Source organism: Mytilus galloprovincialis, chromosome 11 (genome assembly GCF_965363235.1).
Source record: "Mytilus galloprovincialis chromosome 11, xbMytGall1.hap1.1, whole genome shotgun sequence".
In the NCBI taxonomy this organism is placed as follows: domain Eukaryota; kingdom Metazoa; phylum Mollusca; class Bivalvia; order Mytilida; family Mytilidae; genus Mytilus; species Mytilus galloprovincialis.
Genome location: NC_134848.1, coordinates 58,939,421 through 58,958,975, shown reverse-complemented (window position 1 = coordinate 58,958,975; position 19,555 = coordinate 58,939,421). Strand labels below are relative to the sequence as shown.

At 31.8% G+C, this 19,555-nt stretch overlaps 1 protein-coding gene and 2 long non-coding RNA genes across 5 annotated transcripts; 1 reads left to right on the top strand and 2 right to left on the bottom strand.

Annotated features, from left to right (window-relative positions):
- Positions 1–1,251: 1,251 nt before the first annotated feature.
- LOC143051273 (uncharacterized) lies at positions 1,252–2,974 on the bottom strand. The gene is made up of 3 exons (XR_012970679.1): positions 2,712–2,974; positions 1,791–1,931; positions 1,252–1,503 (listed from the first exon to the last, which is right to left on the bottom strand). It is a non-coding gene; the product is annotated as an uncharacterized LOC143051273 (long non-coding RNA).
- Positions 2,975–9,686: 6,712 nt separating this feature from the next.
- On the top strand, positions 9,687–11,442 carry LOC143052475 (uncharacterized). The gene is made up of 2 exons (XR_012971130.1): positions 9,687–9,875; positions 10,326–11,442. It is a non-coding gene; the product is annotated as an uncharacterized LOC143052475 (long non-coding RNA).
- A 327-nt stretch (positions 11,443–11,769) lies between these two features.
- On the bottom strand, positions 11,770–15,642 carry LOC143052474 (uncharacterized). 3 transcript variants are annotated; one of them, XM_076225521.1, is made up of 5 exons: positions 15,490–15,642; positions 14,521–14,645; positions 13,495–14,055; positions 13,097–13,186; positions 11,770–12,050 (listed from the first exon to the last, which is right to left on the bottom strand). In XM_076225521.1, the coding sequence occupies exons 1-5, from the start codon at positions 15,510–15,512 to the stop codon at positions 11,917–11,919; spliced, it is 933 nt and encodes a 310-aa protein (XP_076081636.1). In that variant the 5' UTR covers positions 15,513–15,642; the 3' UTR covers positions 11,770–11,916. The 3 variants fall into 3 exon arrangements, 2 of the variants coding, with proteins under 2 accessions (XP_076081636.1, XP_076081635.1); XM_076225520.1 differs by lacking the exon at positions 11,770–12,050 and adding an exon at positions 12,347–12,621; XR_012971129.1 differs by lacking the exons at positions 11,770–12,050; positions 15,490–15,642 and adding an exon at positions 12,347–12,621 and having other exon boundaries at positions 14,521–14,753.
- Positions 15,643–19,555: the final 3,913 nt, after the last annotated feature.

Genomic DNA, 19,555 nt, shown 5'->3' with positions numbered 1-19,555 from the left:
GATTAAACATGATAGTTTTTTTCTCGACTGCATTTGATTGACTTTGAATAGTAGCTAAGAGATTTATATACTCGTGAAATTATTTCATGGTGAAAGACTTTACCCCGTGTAGAAATGGATGGAATTTATATGACTGCGTTTCCTGATCAAATTGACGATGTTCTGCTGAAGATGATTGAATAATTTGTTTAATTCCGAAATTAATATTATATTTTTCTATTTGGTTTTAATATATATATATATATATATATATATTTTGTATGTTATTAATAAATGAATGTAGGATGAGAAAAGTTTTTATTGTTATTTGTACCTTGAGAGGTGCTCTTGTAAACGGAGGGATTTTCAGTACATATTCCAGAAACATATCCCACAATCCATTGCGTTTCATTTATAGGTTCCATATTGATTATTATTGTTTACTTTTAAATTTCGAGATGGTTTTGATATTGTTTTTGGTTTTGATGGGTGCATTCTGTGGTTCTAGTGGTAGACCGATAGAGCTACAAACTTCTAGAAGATGTTAAGCTGTCCAAGACTTAAACTTTGTGGTGGAAAACATGGTTTGTGTAGTGGGAAAAGGACATTGCATGTTCGATTCTGAGGAATACACTACAGTCAAGACACTATGCTTCAATACGATATCTCCTGACACCTATATTTCAGTTATTGGTAGACGTTTGAAAACAGTTCTTATAACAGATGGGCAGGTGCTGTGCCAGAATGTTGTTTCACCACCAAACACCAAAATCATTTTTGGTGAACATGTTTGTGTAAGTACTGTACAAGTCAACATGAATAACATGTGCTCCTAATTTCCATATTTAAAATGAGAGTAAATATCTATGAGATAACATTCAACCAAATAATTCCAATACTAATAAATACTCAAATTTCCTACAACAATGACCATAATATTTCACAACTATAATCATGTTCAAGGTGTTGAAAACATACAATTATGAACATATTAAAAAAGAAACACTGTTTTTAATTTTGTGCATAGTATAGAAATTATTAACTGCTCCAAAACGCATGAAATTATATATAGTCCTGCTCAAGCTTATGTGAATAAAATACATGTTTATGAAAATATGGAGATAAATAAGTCAACTATTTATCCAAGTTAAAATGAATTCGAAGTTAACTGTATGTAGTCAAAAAGAAAACTTTATAACTTCCTAAATAAAAACCTTGAGAGTCTTTGAGTTATAGCTTAAGTGATTAGTACTCCGTTAAAAAAAAAGGGTAGAAGAAAGAAAAAAGTAAATATGATTTACTCTTATTCAATTGCATACTTGTAACATTTACAGAAACCATCAGCAGAATCAACATCAGATGAGACACCACCAGAATAGGAGAAAACTTCACTTGCTAATACGGTATGTTAATGAAAACAATAAATTATAACCAAATCATTTATATTATATTAAGATTTATTTAAGAAAAAAATCTGTAATCTTTCGCCTGGTCTGGTCTTCATTAAATTGTCCACAATCATTCCTACAAAATAGAAATAATGAAAATTATTCAACAATTATAGAATCTAATACGTTACACTTTTAAAAAGATGTATAAATTAATATTTGTGTCAGGGGTGTAGTAGTTTTTTTATTTAACATGTATTATGATATTTTATTCAAATTGAATTAAAAGTATTTGTGTGAAATTGATAATTTAAAGAAAATATATATTTTTATATACTTAGACATGATTATAATTACATGTAACTCCAATTATTTATATACAAAAAAAATTGATAATGTGAAGATGTTTTTGTAAACAAGTACCTAATCAACATATATGACATCCACTGTCACTTCCACTTCTTCTATATATCCTTCATCTTCTATGTCTTCGTCTTCTTCTTCTGACACATTAAAGTTTAGGGGGTGGGCATTCCATTGTACATGATTGCAAACATTTCTTCCCTAAAAATGAATAAATGATCTTTTATTTTAGACATCTAGTACAGAAGGACTACCTGCATGGGTTTCAAGTGTGATAAGTTCTACAATAGGTGAGATTTTATATTCATATTTACATTTATTTCCATACTTTTTTCTCTAATTTATTATTTTTTTTCACTTAATTTTATATTCACATTAAAAAAAAATTTGTATCACACAATTTAAAATACAAAATTGTATAACCCTAATAAAAATGTATTCTAATATAAAATTAAAAGAGTGATATAATTTGTTTGATTTCAGTGTCCTTAGTATGCTCTGTTATTGGTTTTGGTGTATATTTCATCCGTAGAAGAATATTAAAAAAAAAAGAACGTCAACAACCTACAAATAGTCCAGATTTTGAATTGAGATGTAGATTACATGCCCACACACCAGAATCTGATGAACTCTATCTTCAAAGACTTGAAAATCCACCACAAGACATTCAACAACAATTTATATTTAATGCTTCTCATACATGTAGTTCTGAAAGTGTTAGTTCAGATGACTTGTTTTCTTCTTTGTAGATTGGTTTATATATATAATTGTCACAATTATAGCTGTTTCGGAAGTGTTTTTAAGAGGAAATCAAAATTTAAGAAGAAGATTGGAAACTATTCTACAAGTTATTAATTATCTGAAAAATTTACAAAACAACAATTTACCTCAACAACAAATAGAACCTGTACAACAATCCAACTTAAGAAGATCACAACGTCGACGTTTTCCTGTTGCAAGACTTAATTTGTAAAAACTTACCTGTCAAATAATAGGTCTGAAATAGTTTCATGCACTTTTTCTCCCATTTCAAATTGATGCTCATCTTTTTCCATAATCCTTTTGGCTAAATATTGGATACTGCACAGTACGCCAGTTTCTGTATGGTAAAACATTGTTTTTATTTCACTAATTGTTAAATGTATCATCTTGATGATACATTTCTTTTAGAGTGGCATTAAACGAATTATCCTCCATTGGCAGTTTGATTAACATTTCCCTCTCTAACCTCATTTCTTGAGAAACATTACAGACACTACAAGGGAAAGTTTCCTGGTTTGTAATTAACGAGTAAGAATTATATATATATATTGGTGGTGAAAACATAGGTACTTTACATATAAAAAATATATGTAGTAAGAATGTCAACGAGACAACTCTCCATTCAAGATAGCACAAGATAAGTTAAAATCAACCTTCATGCAATGCATATTCTTGGTTTATAAGAAACGCACAAGCTATAAAAGTGTTAAACGAGGGGGAGAAGAAACATATTTTATGCAAAACATCAATATAGAAAGATCACTTTAAAAAAATGAAAATTTTTATTTAAAGTTGTGTGTTTAATTTTAAACATTCAACTCTCTGGAGTGTGTATTATCATTCAACTCTCTGGAGTGTGTATTATCATAAGTATTATTTTCTTCAGAAAAACTCATCAGTGCAGTGGTGGCAGTGGGTTTAACCATCATTTCGGTATTGATAGTCAGGGGGCGAGGAGAAGGAAGAACAGGCAGAGACTTGGGAGAAGAAGAACCTTTCTCCACACACCCCAAGGCCCGAGACCAGATGGACCTCCCGGGTACAAATGGGGGTCCATGCCCAATGTGGGACACATTTAAACTATCTTGTCTGTATTGTAAATGTAAATTTAGAATATAAATTATATATCGGTGGTTCTTATAACAAGCACCTTGTTAAGTGTAAATAAATTAAGTCAAAGCAGAGAAATAAGCTGTACCAATGGGGAAAAATCTGTGTGTGCAGCAAAAGCATGGGAAGGCTTTTAAAGCAGGGTTTGAAAAGAAATGGGAACATTTTGCAGACCTGAACCCAACTTTGGTTGTGGAATATGTGCAGAAAGGGTCAGCTTTAATGGCATGTATAAAAAAAAAAGTGACGCAAAGTGCAGAGTCAACGACAGAGACAGAAGAGCAAGAAATCTGTCTGTATGGGTCCTCTTTCTCATACAAATACATCCACCGACACATATATTTGTCATATAACTGTGTGCCAAATCCAGTGTAAAAGATGTAAAATAATTAAGTAGTTGTTTTGTTTCAGCTATTTGCATTGTTAAATCAAATCTGGAGCACTCGCTAATTATACTTTTTTTACGCCATTGAGTTTCAAATAAGATACTGTTAACGTCAAAAGTTTTTTATTTACCTGTAACATAACGAAAAAATTTGCATGTTCACGGTACAATTCAAACCATGTGAATGTTTGCCTTTATGGCTTTGTGAACATAAGTTAGATTCTATAATAATTGCAGATATTCTCCGAGTGTGTTATGTATGTATCCACTGGTCCAACATTAAAAGTGTGTTCTTATTGAATATTTTTGTAGAAATAAGCGGTTTTTATTCAAAGAAAATAATCAGAAAAAATGAATTGTGACTTTTTGTCCTGTGACTTTCTGTCCTACATTCAGTTTCATACGGTATTGCTTGAGCTCTTTTTTTTGTCATCGGGTAACGCTCCTTTTTCTAAGAAATCAATAATTGGTCCAAAATATGAAAAATGAAAAAAAAAATGACATTTCATGTACAGGTCAAATGATTACAAAGAGATCAATATTCAATAAGAACACACTTTTAATGTTAGACCAGTGGATACATACATAACACACTCGGAGAATATCTGCAATTATTATAGAATCTAACTTATGTTCACTAGCCCATATGTAATTTTAAATGGTACATTGTATCATTTTTCAATTAATAAAACAGCTAGCTATTCCCGAACCTTTGCGTAATGATATTTTATTCTCGTTTCACGATAAAAAAAAAAAGCCGAAGGTTCGCATTTACGAGTTCAAAGATCTCCTGAAGCTATTAAACAAAGATACATTTGGCCAAAAATGTATCAACATGTCTATGATTATGTAACCAGTTGTCAAATTTGTCAAACAGTTAAAAAAGATAGTACTGCTAAAAAGGCACCTTCAAAACCTTTACCAATTAACGGTCCTTTTGCTCGACTGCACATGGATGTTTTAAGTGGATTGCCAACTTCAAATGAAAAATATAAATATATTTTATTAATAACAGATTCTTTCTTGGAATCATAGCAATGAGTGAATCGATATAATAGAATCCTTTTAACATGAGTTTACATAACAGGATCGAGTGTAATATTGCAAAAAAACAATTCTAATTGATATCAAGTAAAACTTAAACTATTCATTGCATCTATAATATGAATTTACAAATGTAGGACAAAAAGTCACAATTACTTTTTTCTCATTATTTTCTTTGAATAAAAAACGCTTTTTTTATAAATATATTTTTGTATTTTTCTTGAACTACTGTATGTAAACAAAAAAAATCAAAGATGATCAATTAATTGTTAAAAAAATACAATATGTCAAAGTGGCTTGGCACTTAAAATGCGGTCTCTAAAAACACCGCAAAGGACCTCCTTTGTGCACAAAGGAGCACAAAGGAGCAATAGGGACCTCAAAAAAGTTTGATAAGAGCCCAAAGGACCTTAATTTCCCTTTAAAGCATTAAAATATTATAATTCCTGAAGAAAAATGTAAAAAAATTAAAATAGTTTTTTTATGATGTACGATTTGGTATAATCACCGGTATCGGTTTGGAACCGACTTTATATCCGGGCTATATGATAGTGAATGTGAATTTTTAAATAGTTTTAATATGATATTAGTGATAAAAACGTCATTTATTATTTTTAATATTTTGTTGTAATATTTTTTTTAAGAAAAAAAATATGTATTAAGTTAAATTGGTATTAAAGTTGAAGATATACGAACTGCACAGTCATGTGTTCTGTAATGTGTACGGCTATGCATAATATTACGACCCTTTTCTATAAGATTTTACTTAGTAATACATTCATGAATTAGAAAATATTGAGAAAACACAAACATGTGATATAAAAACAGACTGGGTAATAAACCGAACAAAAATAAAGCAAACATTGTTGGTCAAGATTTCGACTCGAGCATTAATAAGGATTGTTTCATGAAGACTTGATAGCACTTGGGATGAAAAAACGTTATAAATTCTTTACAGTTAATTATTAGCGTTAAAAGACTGTCTTTAAAAACAATTACATTCAGAAAATAATAAAATATGTATTTTTAAATTATAAATATATTTAAAAAAACAAAAGAAAACTATAGACATATGCACAATAATGATATACCAGTTTTCGAAATATAGATCTCAAAAGCGGGGAAAAAGCCGTATTGGCCCTGTATTGATTACGGTTTTGTTTTTAATTTTCTTATTATCATTTAATAAAAGTTTTATGAACTGGCTGTTTCTGTATTGGCACTGGTATAGATTCTCGGTCATCTGTATTGACCCTCGACCCTACGGGTCTCGAGGCCAATACAGCAAACCTTGAATCTATACCAGTGCCAATACATAAACAGCCAGTTAAAAACACTATAAAAACATAGTGTATTTTGAAGTTTATGAAATACGGATTGACAAATTTAAACTAATTACCTACTTTTATAATTATTGCCATAGTATTCCCTTTGTGTCTTTAGAAACGTTTTCGTCATAGCAATACATATTACCATACATAAGAAAGCTAGCTGATGATGAAATATGAAAGCAAAACATCGGTATCCTTACATAATTTTCGTAGTTTTGGTAAAGTCTGTTATCTTAAAATATATTACAACAACAAAATATTAAAAATAATAATTGACGTTTATATCATTTATATCATATTACAACTATATAAAATTTTACATACACGAGCTATCACTTTCCCGGATATAAAGTCGGTTCCAATCCGATCCAATCGTACATTATAAAAATCGCAATTTTTATTGAAATTATTTTATTTTTTTTACATTTTTCTTCAGGAATCAGAATATTTTTATGCTTTAAAGGGAATTTCAGGTCCTTTGTGCTTTTATCAAACTTTTTTAGGGTCCTTAGTGCTCCTTTGTGCACAAAGGAGGTCCTTTGCGGTGTTTTTAGAGACCCCTTAAAATGGCTTCATGGTGCCAAGAAATATATCTTTTGCGCGATTAAAATTAAATACATCTTCAGTTTTCAAGTACAATGACACATTTCTTAAACTGTAATATGAATATATGTATGAAAAAATAAATATTTCAAGATATATCTTTTATATATTCAAACAACTGTCAACAAATTATTTGTGACTTTTTGTCCTACCAAATTTGTGACTTTATGTCCTGTGACTTTCTGTCCGTTTACCGAATAGACTTGTACTGGCAGATTACTTCATACATTTCAATTGCCACGTGTAAGCATAAACGTTGCCTTCTGCCGCAGCCCTTTGTTAGAATGTCAACATACATTTCCTTTGTTCTTGACGTCACACAGGTAATGGAAAAAAATATTGTTATTTCAAGTCGCCGTCTCGTTCATAACAAAGAGATCAATAAACCAATATTTTTATATTATAAAAATAATATACTTTTAATTTAATTAACACAAGTACTTAATTTACATACTTGCAAAGAAATTGCAATTTTGTGCCATATATGTTTTGAATAGTATTTTAATTGTCACCAATCCATTATGGTAAACATCACGTGGTTTAACTTGTACCGTAAGCATGCAAGTTTTTTTTGTTAATCATACATTTTCTTTGTTCATGGCGTCACATAGGTAATTGAAATTTGTTTGACATTTCATGTCCCTGTCAAATGATAACAAAGAGATCAACATACAATAAGAACACACTTTTAATTTTAGTAACGACCAGTATATACATAACACACTCGGAGAATATCTGCATTTAAAACCTTACTAATATTCATAAACCCATAAAGGCGAACAGTCACATGGTTTGAATTGTACCACGAACATGCAAGTTTTTTCGTTATTTTCGATTTACAGGTAAATAAAAAACTCTGACTTTAACAGGCATGTGTATACATCAGTTTACCTACGAAAAAGTAAATTTGTTGGCGAAAAGGGCTAAAAAAATTACTTTATATGACAGTACGTTATCCCTGTGATAAAAAAGTAATGTCAGATAGAATAGTTTATCTAAAAAAAATCGGGGAACAGATAGGATATTTCATAATTTATGGATATCCATGTTATAACGTTATAGTTGTAACAAGTTTAGAAGGGATGTTAATTACAGCATACCCCTGTAATCTAAACAGGACACACTGATGTATACTTAAAATATTGCATGAAGATACACGTAAAAGAAAACTGAAAAAAACCACCATGACCTAGGTAATGGTAAAACAAAATGAAATTAAAACTTTAGTCCCGTACTTTCTATTCTGTCTTTTTTTTCTGTATTTCCTCTATATATTAAACTATAAGCTGTTTTTTATTGAACGGAAAATGGCCAATCTCTATAGACATCTGTTTATTGAAAATACATACTTGTTCAAGTTTTTTTTATCAAAAAGAAAATGATGCTTGTGCTGATGTTCAGCTGCCTATGAATTATTGCATCATAGGAAAGTGACGCACTTTGGCAGGTGAGACCAAAAATAGAATGATGACGCTTCCATACCAAATGGTCCTCGTGGTTCAACTTAGGTCAACATTACTAAAGAACAATAAAAAAAAAAGTTTTTACAAATGAATAAATTTTCATGAACCTCAAGTGTCTCTTATTATACAGTGTTACAATTCGGACAGATGTCTTTAGAGATTGCGCCACAAAATCTTTCAATACCGTCATGTTTCTAAAAATACTCAAATGAAGTAATCCTTTTCTTCTTCACATGGTATAAAATAACTTGAAGACAATTGTATCCCAAACACATTGCAATACAAAGAAGAATGGCTGAAGCATTCCTTGCGATGCAGGATCGTGAGTTCGAAATGCTGTTGAAAGATATATCCGACGGTAGCGATCTTTTCGGGAAAAGGTACATTTGTTTTTGTCAGTAATCTTCCAAACTTTTACTGATTACACGTTTCATAAATATCATTGTTTTTTTTGGGCGGGGGATATTTTAAAAATATTTACAATTTCAATTAAATTCGCCCACCCTTTTTTTTTAGTATGACACCACCAGTTTATTCTCTTAAAAAAGAAATTGAAGACAGCAGGCATTTTAGAATCTCTCCGCCAAGGACTGAGTTCAGTGAATTTAAAGTTTACAGATAGAAATTTCACCTCCAAGTGTGTAAGTCGTGTGTTTACTTTTCTAAAATTTTATATAACATGAAACGATATTCAATATGAAAATAGAGATAGTTTTTTTTCGTAATATGATTGATGAGTTTATTAATATAAACCCTATAGATACCAGGCCTCATTTTAAATATACGCCAGACGCGCATTTCGTCTATAAAACAATTGAACTATTCCTTTTTTTCTAATTTTCTAGGGTATTTCCCCCGATTTCAATGGAGACGGAATGCAGATATCCCATTTGGTGTGATTCATGCGCTTCACACTGTAACGTGAATATTGAGGGAGGAAGAGAGGAATGTGGGTACGTATGTGTTTCTTATTTTTTTTAATTACTTAATTTTCTCGCCTTTTATCTGGTTCAACTTTTTACAGAAACGTATTTGGCGTTTTTTATTTGTTTATCTTTTTTCGTTTTTCGTCTGTAATATGCATGTAATATTTGTCCCTGGACTTACACAAACATTAACACATTCTAGTTATGGTAGTAAAAGTACTCAATATCCCTTATTAACTATGTTTATCTTTAAATCAAAATCTGAATTTTACAATAGTCATTTTTGGATGGATTGTATAAATATCTGAGTTATTCCCCTGTGTATATATAATTGGGTCGATTCGTTTCTGACTAATTCGGTATACACCGACCACGTGGTCGATCTACACCGGACCAACCGTAGAAACGAACGAACCGACTATATACAATATGGCCGATTGCAGTGCTATTTGTGTGGCAACTTGTGTTGCCATGGAATTGATGGAATCTTCAGATGATGAGTCAAATTTCCTTTTGGAAAGGTATTTTATTTTTAAGAAATATACTACCTTGAGCTAATTTGTTGATTTTTCCTACTATTTGTTTGTATGTGTAAGCATGTGTGTAAAGGGGCGTGACCGGCATGTATACCATCCCCCTTCATTTTTATTGATATAAAAATAACATCATTCGGGAATTCGGGATTTGGCCGATTTCTTTTCCTTACTTTTTTCGTGAATTCGAGATTCGGCATTTTTATTTTTTTATGAATTCGGTCCTGGACAAGTTTACCAGATTACCCTTCATAAAAAAGTGTGGCAGTTTATAAAGCCAGCATTCTCAGAATAAACAATTGTACTAAAAATAATATCAAATACATTTATCAAGCATATCAATTCTTCACTGTTCAACTTAATCGTTTTCCTATTGGATATTTTGAATATTAAATTGTATGTATCAGAAAATATACATCTTTATTTTCTTAATTTCAGTGATCGAAAGGATCGTCATAAAACACAGGACTTTTTCGAGTGGACAGTTCCAAGATATTTCCCAGATATGTTCAAGAAATTTTTTAGGATTTCACCTCAGTCTTTTGAACTTGTATGTCAACTGTTAGGAGCTAATGAACAATTGGCAAAAAGAACATATCGAGGGGGACGACAAGAAATACCATTGGAGAAAAAAGTAATGATCGTTTTGCGATATTTAGCATCACAAGAAACTATTTTAGGAATAAGCGATCGGTTTAATATAACTGTTTCAACATTTACCAAGAACAGAGAAAAGGTTGTTAACGCAATAAATGATCTTCTCCCCAGATTTGTTCAGTGGCCTGAAGAATTGGATTCTGTCGCAATAAAGTTTAATGAAATGGGGACATACGAATTTCAAAACATTATAGGGGCAATCGATGGAAGCCACATTCCGATTGAGCAGCCATTGGAATGTCCCAATTCATACTATAATAGAAAAAAATTTCACTCTGTAATTTTACAGGCCGTATGCAAAGACGATCTTAGTTTCGTTAACATTTGTGTAGGTATGCCAGGAAGATGCCATGACGCTAAGGCGTTTAAGCATTCTCATTTATCTGAAATTGGAGATGAACTCTGCAGGCAAGGACAATATCACATTCTAGGCGATGCGGCTTACGCACTAATGAGGTGGCTTATAACACCATTTCGCGACAATGGAAATTTAACAAGAGAGCAATATAATTTCAACAAATTTCTGTCATCCAAAAGACAGGTAATTGAAAGAGCCTTTGCTTTGTTAAAAGGACGTTTTCGTCGTTTGAAATACGTTAGCATTAGAGATATCAAGTGTATTTGTAAAATAATTTCAGCCTGCTGTGTTCTCCATAATATCTGCCTACAAAGTGATGAAGACATTGCTGAATTTATTGATGCAGAAATTGATGAATTGGACGCAAATTTAGGGGAGAACTTTCCAGTGAATGCAGACAATGGAGAAGGTATCTTGAAGAGAAACAATCTAACTATCGAATTAAACAGAGTCAACAGCTAATAAATGACAATAAACATTATTTCAACTTTGAAATGTTATTCAAACAAATACACCCATGATTAAAGTACATTATGTAGATTTTATTGGTTTTAGTGGCCTTGAGTTGTTTTGTATGTTTTAGCCGGGATGTTGTCTCTTTGACATATTCCCCGTTTCCATTCTTATTCAATAAAAATACTGAAGAAGATATGGTATGAGTTCGGATGAATAAGCAAATTTAGGTTACAGTAGGGTCTTAAGCACAAAGCTTTCAAGTTTGCTCACACTAAACAGCAAGCTATAAAGGCCCAAAATTACCAGTGTTCAAAAATTCAAATAGGAAACCAAAAAAAAAAGATGCAACATATGTTTGTCTTGATGCTGAAATGCTGGATTCAAGAATTTCATAAAAATCAAATAAAATCATCAGTTTGTGTATATTTAATAATAAGTATATTCTTCAGGTATACTCTGTAACAATAAAACAAATAAAACACATATCTGTGTGGAAACAATTAAACATAAAAAAAGTGTCAACAAGAAATGAGATCTGATACAGAGTTACATCTGGATCTACTTTTTTGCAATGTCTTTCATGACATCTATAAGACTTTTGAAGCATTCCATTTTTTCCGTGTGTCGCCTTTCTGATGCCTCAGCCAATAACTTGAAACGATCAGTTGTCTTCTTTTTCTTCTTTTCTTTAGCTATTAAGAATAAAATAATCATAGATTTTATAAATATATTTTCAAAATTACATCGATTCCAATCATATGGTAATGTACTTATTTCAGTCGTGTAAATTGACTAGTCACAAAAGTGGTTGTTATCATAGAAAGTAAGGATGCTGTTAATATATTTATCATAATTTTCATAATTTCATATTTTTCTGGTATTATTATTTTTGTTGTTTGAATCAAAACGTCTAAATTTGTGTTGTATAATACATGTAATTCTGATTTTTTTTTGCTGTATATAATTTAATGTACATGCATGTAGTCCCTACCCTTTAGCATCCATTTTGACATCCTGAATGAAATTTAAACTCGATTTGTTTCGTCATCTTGTCACATGTTTGGTATCTTGGCGTAGTGGTTGGAAACCTAGTCAGGTAAGCAACTCTAATAAATCCAAAAGGATTTCCTAAAAAACCTCCCATCTCCCTTTGGTTTATGCTTTTTACAATGCTATTTCGGCATGAATGACCAGCAATGTTACACGACTGATGTAAAAGATACCCCCTCCAGGAATTCTTAGTGAAAGGCGTCATGAGGTCAACTGAAATATACAAATTTCTATATTTTTTTTTTAATTTTTAATCCAATTACAGATGTTTGCCTACATAAAACCTTATTCTAAGTTGTAGCCAGACATTTTGAAAGAATGTGTGTATAATAATTTCATTTCTACAGCATTTTCACATAGGAATTTGACATCTATTCTGTAAGAAGTGTTGTGTGTTATGCCACTAATATTGGATTACAATTTTGCAAATATAATTTTTAGCTAGCACGTTTTAGTCCAACGTTTGGAAGTCATTGCATGTGTTTAAATGTACCCATAATAGTTTAGTTTATTTGTTGTAAAGTAAACTGGTAAAAAATAATTATTTTTCAAGAATTCATGTTCTAATTCAAAATACTAAATACATTTTCAAAAGTCATTACATGACGTGTTTTAATGTAACCATAATAGTAGGTTTTTTGTTGTAAGGTAAAATGGTAAAAAGTCATTTGTTTTACAGTTTTATTACCTTGAGGTTCAGGACATGAAGTAGACACTTTCATTTTTCTCTTGGAAGGCGTTGGGTTACTAGTTTCTTCCTCTTCACTGGAACTTTCAGCTGCAAAACAAGAATAAGATACTTATTTCCAAGCAATAAGCAGTTCAACGTTTTGAATCATTTTTCAAGAATTCTATTTCGATTTAATTGCTGCATCTTTTTTTAAAAAAGTCATAATACCTATGTTGGTGCAATTCTAAATATCAATACATATACAAATTAATTAACGACAAAAGATTATAAAATGAATATATTATATTAATTTACCTCTAAATAATCAATACATGTATATATGAAATACAACCCAACTCTGTGTGAAACTCAAGGTTGATTCTGTATATAAATGATATCATAATAAAAAAAAGTACCTTTTTTAGGCTTACTGGAATCCAACAGATATTTTGGTTGTACATCATGTTGGCTTTCAAACACTGTAAATTCTGTTGGGATTTCAATGTTACTCTCGCCACTTGTTTTTAGTTTCTTTTTCATTCTTTCAAATCTATCCTTCATACTTCTTATTTTGATCCTACACTGCTCTGGAGTAACTTGTATTGAGAGTTTTTCCGCAATCTCTTGGGATATTCTCACCCATTTATTTTTTATGAAGGATTTACTCTTCTCGTATTTATCATACAAATCAAGCAAAAATTTTTCAGAATCTTTAGACCATGTTGAGCTTGTCGATGGTATCTGTTTGGCACTTGTGCTGGCTAGGCTAGTGGCACTTGTGCTGGCTTGGCTAGTGGCACTTGTGCTGGCTTGGCTAGTGGCACTTGTGCTGGCTTGGCTAGTGGCACTTGTGCTGGCTTGAGTGCTCATACTAGGCATATCCGTAGCTTGGCTAGATTCCACTCTCAGGATACTAACAGTTACCTGACCATCGACATAATCCCTTTCTTCCAAAAATCGGGACATAGCCTCTTCATCTGCAAAGTTCAAACACATTTTAAATCATTGAAGTTAATGACGCTAAATATTTTGATGACAACGCTGACCATCTAAAAGTACAAAAACCGATAAACAAATAAAATGCAAGCACACTGCAGTCGTATTTCGGACATGTATGTAAGCAAGTGGTATATATTTATTGTATAGCAATATTGATTCCCCATAAAAAGCAAGGTAAAAATATTCCTATATTGCACAAGTTCTATTTTGCACCTGATGGCTCCAGAGAAAAATTGATGATTTCATCAAGGACAAAAATCTTATTATAAAATCCATTTGTGGCCACGTTTGTGGCATCATCTTTACAGAACCTAGTAATTACATTATTGGTTTTTAGTGGGGCCACGGTTGCTCATTTAAAAATATATTCTTAAGGTGTGTATTCGTTTGGTTATTTTGTATATAATAATTTAACCAATTTGTTTCAAGCATCACCAACTTACCTCCGCTTTCTAACTTTAGCAACGTTACTATGTCTGTTCTTACTATGAATTTTCGGAATATTTCTCCATCTTTGACAACAGAAATGATTGCAGTTTCTCTCCTGGCCGGCAACTTTGGAAGAACTCTGGAATTCAAAGAAAAGGTTCTTTTTAAAATTTAAATTGTTTAGAGAAGGGCGGATCCACAATTTAATTGCAGTTCTAAGGGGCTGTAAAAAGAAGAAAATTGAAAAGTCTTTGTGATAATTTGTGTACAAAAACAAGATGTCATGCAATTAAATTACAGTATATGCTTACCCAATTAAAGGTATGTGGGTGCAAGTCCACAAATTTATGCTTTAACTCAGCACATGTATGTGTGATCCTCAGCAGGGGCGGATCTAGTCCAAATAATTATGACGTCTTGCAAGGCTTTTTTATATTTTTATGTCATAAAAAAGTTATAAAAATGCCTTGCAAGACGTCATAGTTATTTGGTCTAGGGCGGATCCAGCAATTTTCAAAAGGGGGTGGGGGTGCTAGTCCTTTAATATATAACCTCTGGAGGCGATATTTTCTATTTACATTATTATTCTAATGATTTCTTTTTACTTATTTTGGTATTTTATATTTTTTTTACTTTTTGTTGTTTTTATTATCAATGTGCATAAAATAGGGGGTGGGGGTGCTTACCCAGGACAAAGGGGAGAGCAAAACATATGTCCCGACACAAATGCATTGATTGGCCAAAATAAAGGGGGTGCTACACCCCCCCCCCCATGGATCCACCACTGCTCAGTATGATCATGTTTGATCATGTTTTAATGCAACATGCACCCAACACAATCAAGATTCTATTGTTAAATATATTTTCGTTCTTTGGTTTTACATGTAATTCAATAAATTTTACTTCAGATACATGTAAAATGAATTATTTACAAATTATTCCGATTTATTCTTATTTTCTCAGTCAAATTTTCCCACACTTACAACTTTTCCGCCATCTTGGACATGAATCGTCGCTTCAGTTCAAACGGTGCATTCCGGATTATTCCGGTTTATATTTTTTTTAGAAACGAACGTAAAACCTGTTGCTCCGGATGATCCGGGTATGTTCCGGATACCAGAAACGAACCGACCCATTGACAAATATCAAAATAACATGTTTCGTTTTTTTCCCCCAGATCTCCCCACGATGAGAAGATAAAAAAGCTGGAAAAAAGAATGAAGACTAGAAGCGGAAAAAATAACCCAAAACTTCATTGAAAAAACTGACTAAAATGCATAGAAAAATAATAGAAGATGTAAACCACGCACTGGGGTTAACACAGGAAATACAGTAACTGTTAAAGGACAGACCAGTTCCGTTCCAAACCTTAAACTTTGCAGAACTTTGAGAGAGTGTTAATAACGAACTCGTGTGTTCATTGTTGTATTAAAAACTGTGATTGACTCGTTTGTTTATTCTGATTGTGTATTTGATTTAAACTAAAAAAAAGTCTGTATTAATTAATAAAGTTTTCTTTTTAAAACAACGTTAATTTATTCTTACCACCGATTCAGGATGTAACAAATAATTGCGTTCGTACTTTTAAAACAGGAAGGTTGATCAAAATAATAATTGTCCATCACTTGTAAGATCCCTATCGGTTATACTCTTATAATATTGTCTACCTCAGGAGACGAGGATATTTATACTACCCCCTTGATGTATTTTTTTTGGACAGGTAGAGCCCCCTCAATATTCACAATCACAAATATAGAATCACAAAGGAAATTTATACACCCCAAACTTACATAATAAAAAACAAAAATAAATTACACCCCCCCCCCCAAAAAAAAGAGACATTTCACACCTACTTAAGACAACAAAGGAATATATTTTTGGGGCATATAAATCGTACATACTACTCATGTCCTTCATCATCTGTAATACCACATCCAAATCCTCATCATCTAAGCAATAAACTTCATTAAGCATTTCCTGATATTCATGGTCTAGAATTAAGTACTCGTTATTTTCATTGTGATTATTGATGTTCACTTTATTATGTGTTATCATACAATGATATTTTGCTATAAATTTTAAAAACTAATAAAAAGATTTTACCATTTATTACTTAGAAGACGATTTGGTGGATCCATATGATGTTTCGTTGACCAAACTAGCTAAGGACATTTTTACCACATGGTAGATTGTGTTTTGTCATAATGTCGTCTAATCTTTTAATTACCAAACGTGACTTATTCCCGATTGTGACTGTTTTGCCGAGTGTGAACTCGCATTACTATAAGACGTGGTACGGTACTTATCCTTCCCAAATTCATGTATTTAGTTTAAATGTTTAATGTTATATTTGTAATTCTCATCGGAGTTTGTCAAATGTGTTGACGTCTTTTCTATTATATTCATGTGTTATGGTAAAGAAAATTAATCACCGCCTTCATTTATCAGATTTGATCTCGTTCAAAGTAATCAGTACGATATTTTACGTTTGAAGTTAGATTCATAACAAACCGAACATAGTTTTATAATATAGTTAATTGCTACCTCAGTTTTATATTAATAAGAATTAAAATGTGCTTTGTTATTAAATGCAATATCAGTATTTAGTTCAAATATATAATCTTAAATTAATCCTAATTCTATCTTATTCATTCTTATGTGACGTCATTTTTCATTTTTTGATGCTCTGTTTTACTAATTCAAATGACGTCATTTTTTCGTCATTTTTCAGTTTCAAATAGGACGTCACTTGGCGTAGAGGTTTAAACGTATTCGGATGTGTCTACTTTTGTGTTTCAAATGTCTGGTTATGTAAATGAATTTCAGTTGTTTCCTGTAATTAGTTAATACTTCAGCTTTGTCATGTACATCTTTTGAATATTCATTTTATTAAATTTACTGTTTGCAAAAGTATAAATTACTCTAAATTATAGGGATTTTCTGGTAACTTAACAGAAAACCCTTGCCGTTTTTGGCACAACCTTTTTGATCTTTTGGTCCTCGATGCTGTTCAACTTTGTACTCGTTTCGGCTTTCAAACTTTTGTATCTGTGCGTCACACATAGGTCTTGTGTGGACAAAATACACTTCTGGCGTATTAAAATTTTGAACTTGTTGCCTTTTGTTGGCTGTTGTTCGTGTGATTCTTTGTCAATTGTGTTCTCCAATTTATTTATATTGTAGTCCTGTGTTGTCATTTTGATGTTATGTTTCACATGGCCATAAAAGTGCGAGGTTTGGCATGTCACAAAACGGGGCAGCCCCGATGTTCCGACACCCCGTTAGTCCGACACCCTATTAGTCCGACACCCCACTAGTCCGACGCCCTATTGGTCCGACACTTCACTGGTCCGACTCCCCATTTGTCCGACGCCCCATTGATTGTATATTGTTTGCCCTATTATATAGATCTATATATATATTGTATTCGAAATAAACACAAATTCAGGAATTTTGCGACTTAGATCGAGGGATACCCCTAGAGTATCTCTATCAAAGGCAAAATAAAAAATCGACCTGTAAGTATACAAGAAAAAATGACATTACAAATGTTCAAGTAAAACAACCACTATATGTTTTTGTTAAGGAGCCAGCTGAGGCACGCATCCGGGTGCGGGAGTTTATCGCTGCATTGAAAACCCATAAGTGGCCTTCGGCTGCTGTCTGCTCTTTGGTCGGTTTGTTGTCTCTTTTGCTCAATTTGACAATTAAGAAAAATAAAAGGTGTTCAAAACAAAAACTCGCGCTCACAACCTGCAATGTAACTAGTTGATCTGGAAGGATATAAACAACACTACAAAGAAAGTCCCATAAGAAGATCGGTATATTCTTACTTGTTACCGGTATTCGAATGTGCAATAGTAGTTTTACGGAACCAGGAAAAAGAACCACGTACATGTATATTATCACAAAAAGCATCTATAGCTAGGCCAGGTATTAAAATATCAACAAAATAAATGCAGGTTTAATTATAGGAGTAATGTTATGGCAATTCTGACGTGTTTGTTTTTATACGCCGGTCAAAACTTTGACGGGACGTACATTTATTATGGTATACAAATTACCATCTGTCAGTCTGTCTGTCCGTCTGTCCATCTGTCTGTCCGGCGTAATCATGTCACACCGTAACCTGAGAACGAATTATACAAATTGCATGAAACCTTATATAGTTGTTTCTTATGATGGTCAAACGATCTGTATACTTTTTGGTGAAAATAGAATAAAACATTTTGAGTTACGGGACTTTGTAACTAAAAAAGGGGGTGTTTTTTTTCACATTTCACGCCGTATGTCCAAAGCCATTTATGATTATTGCTAAAAACTTTACACATTTCTTAGTTTTATTAATCTAAAGATCTGTATATTTTTGGTGATGATTCAAAATTTTTATTTTGAGTTATTAAGTATTTTGTAAAAAAAAAAAGGGAGGGGTTCTCACATGTCGCGTCGTATCTCAAAAACGATTTATGATTATATTAATTGCTTAAAACTTAACACTTCTTAGTTATATTAATGTAAAGATCTGCATAATTTAAATATTACTAGTATTCAGATGATGCGTATACTATCTAATATTGATCAAGTGACTAAGGCGGGGACGACATCAAAATATCAATGAAAGATAAAAAAAAAAAAAAAAAAAACTTAATTCAAAGAGCTTGGGGGTGGGGTCAAAATTGCTGCCAGTTTTGTTTAATTGAAATCGATTTTATATATATATCCTTATTGGTCATTCAATTTTCCCCCAAATTAAGTTAAGAGGGAGGAAGGGGGGTAAGTGGAAAACTATATGAAGTAAGTTTTTTTTTATCCTACATTGAACTGTTGATGTCGTCCCTAAAAACTATCCGTCTTATGAATTTTCCCCACAAACTGTTACTAAAAGTACGCACTTGTTAACAAGTTTTTGAGTGATTTAATTTTATATATCTTTTAATGAACAATGCAGTTTACAATTATTTTTCATTCGTTCAGTATTTCAAGCATTTGTATAGTTATATATTATATAACTATGCAAATGCTTGAAAATCTCATAATCTAAGTCAAGAG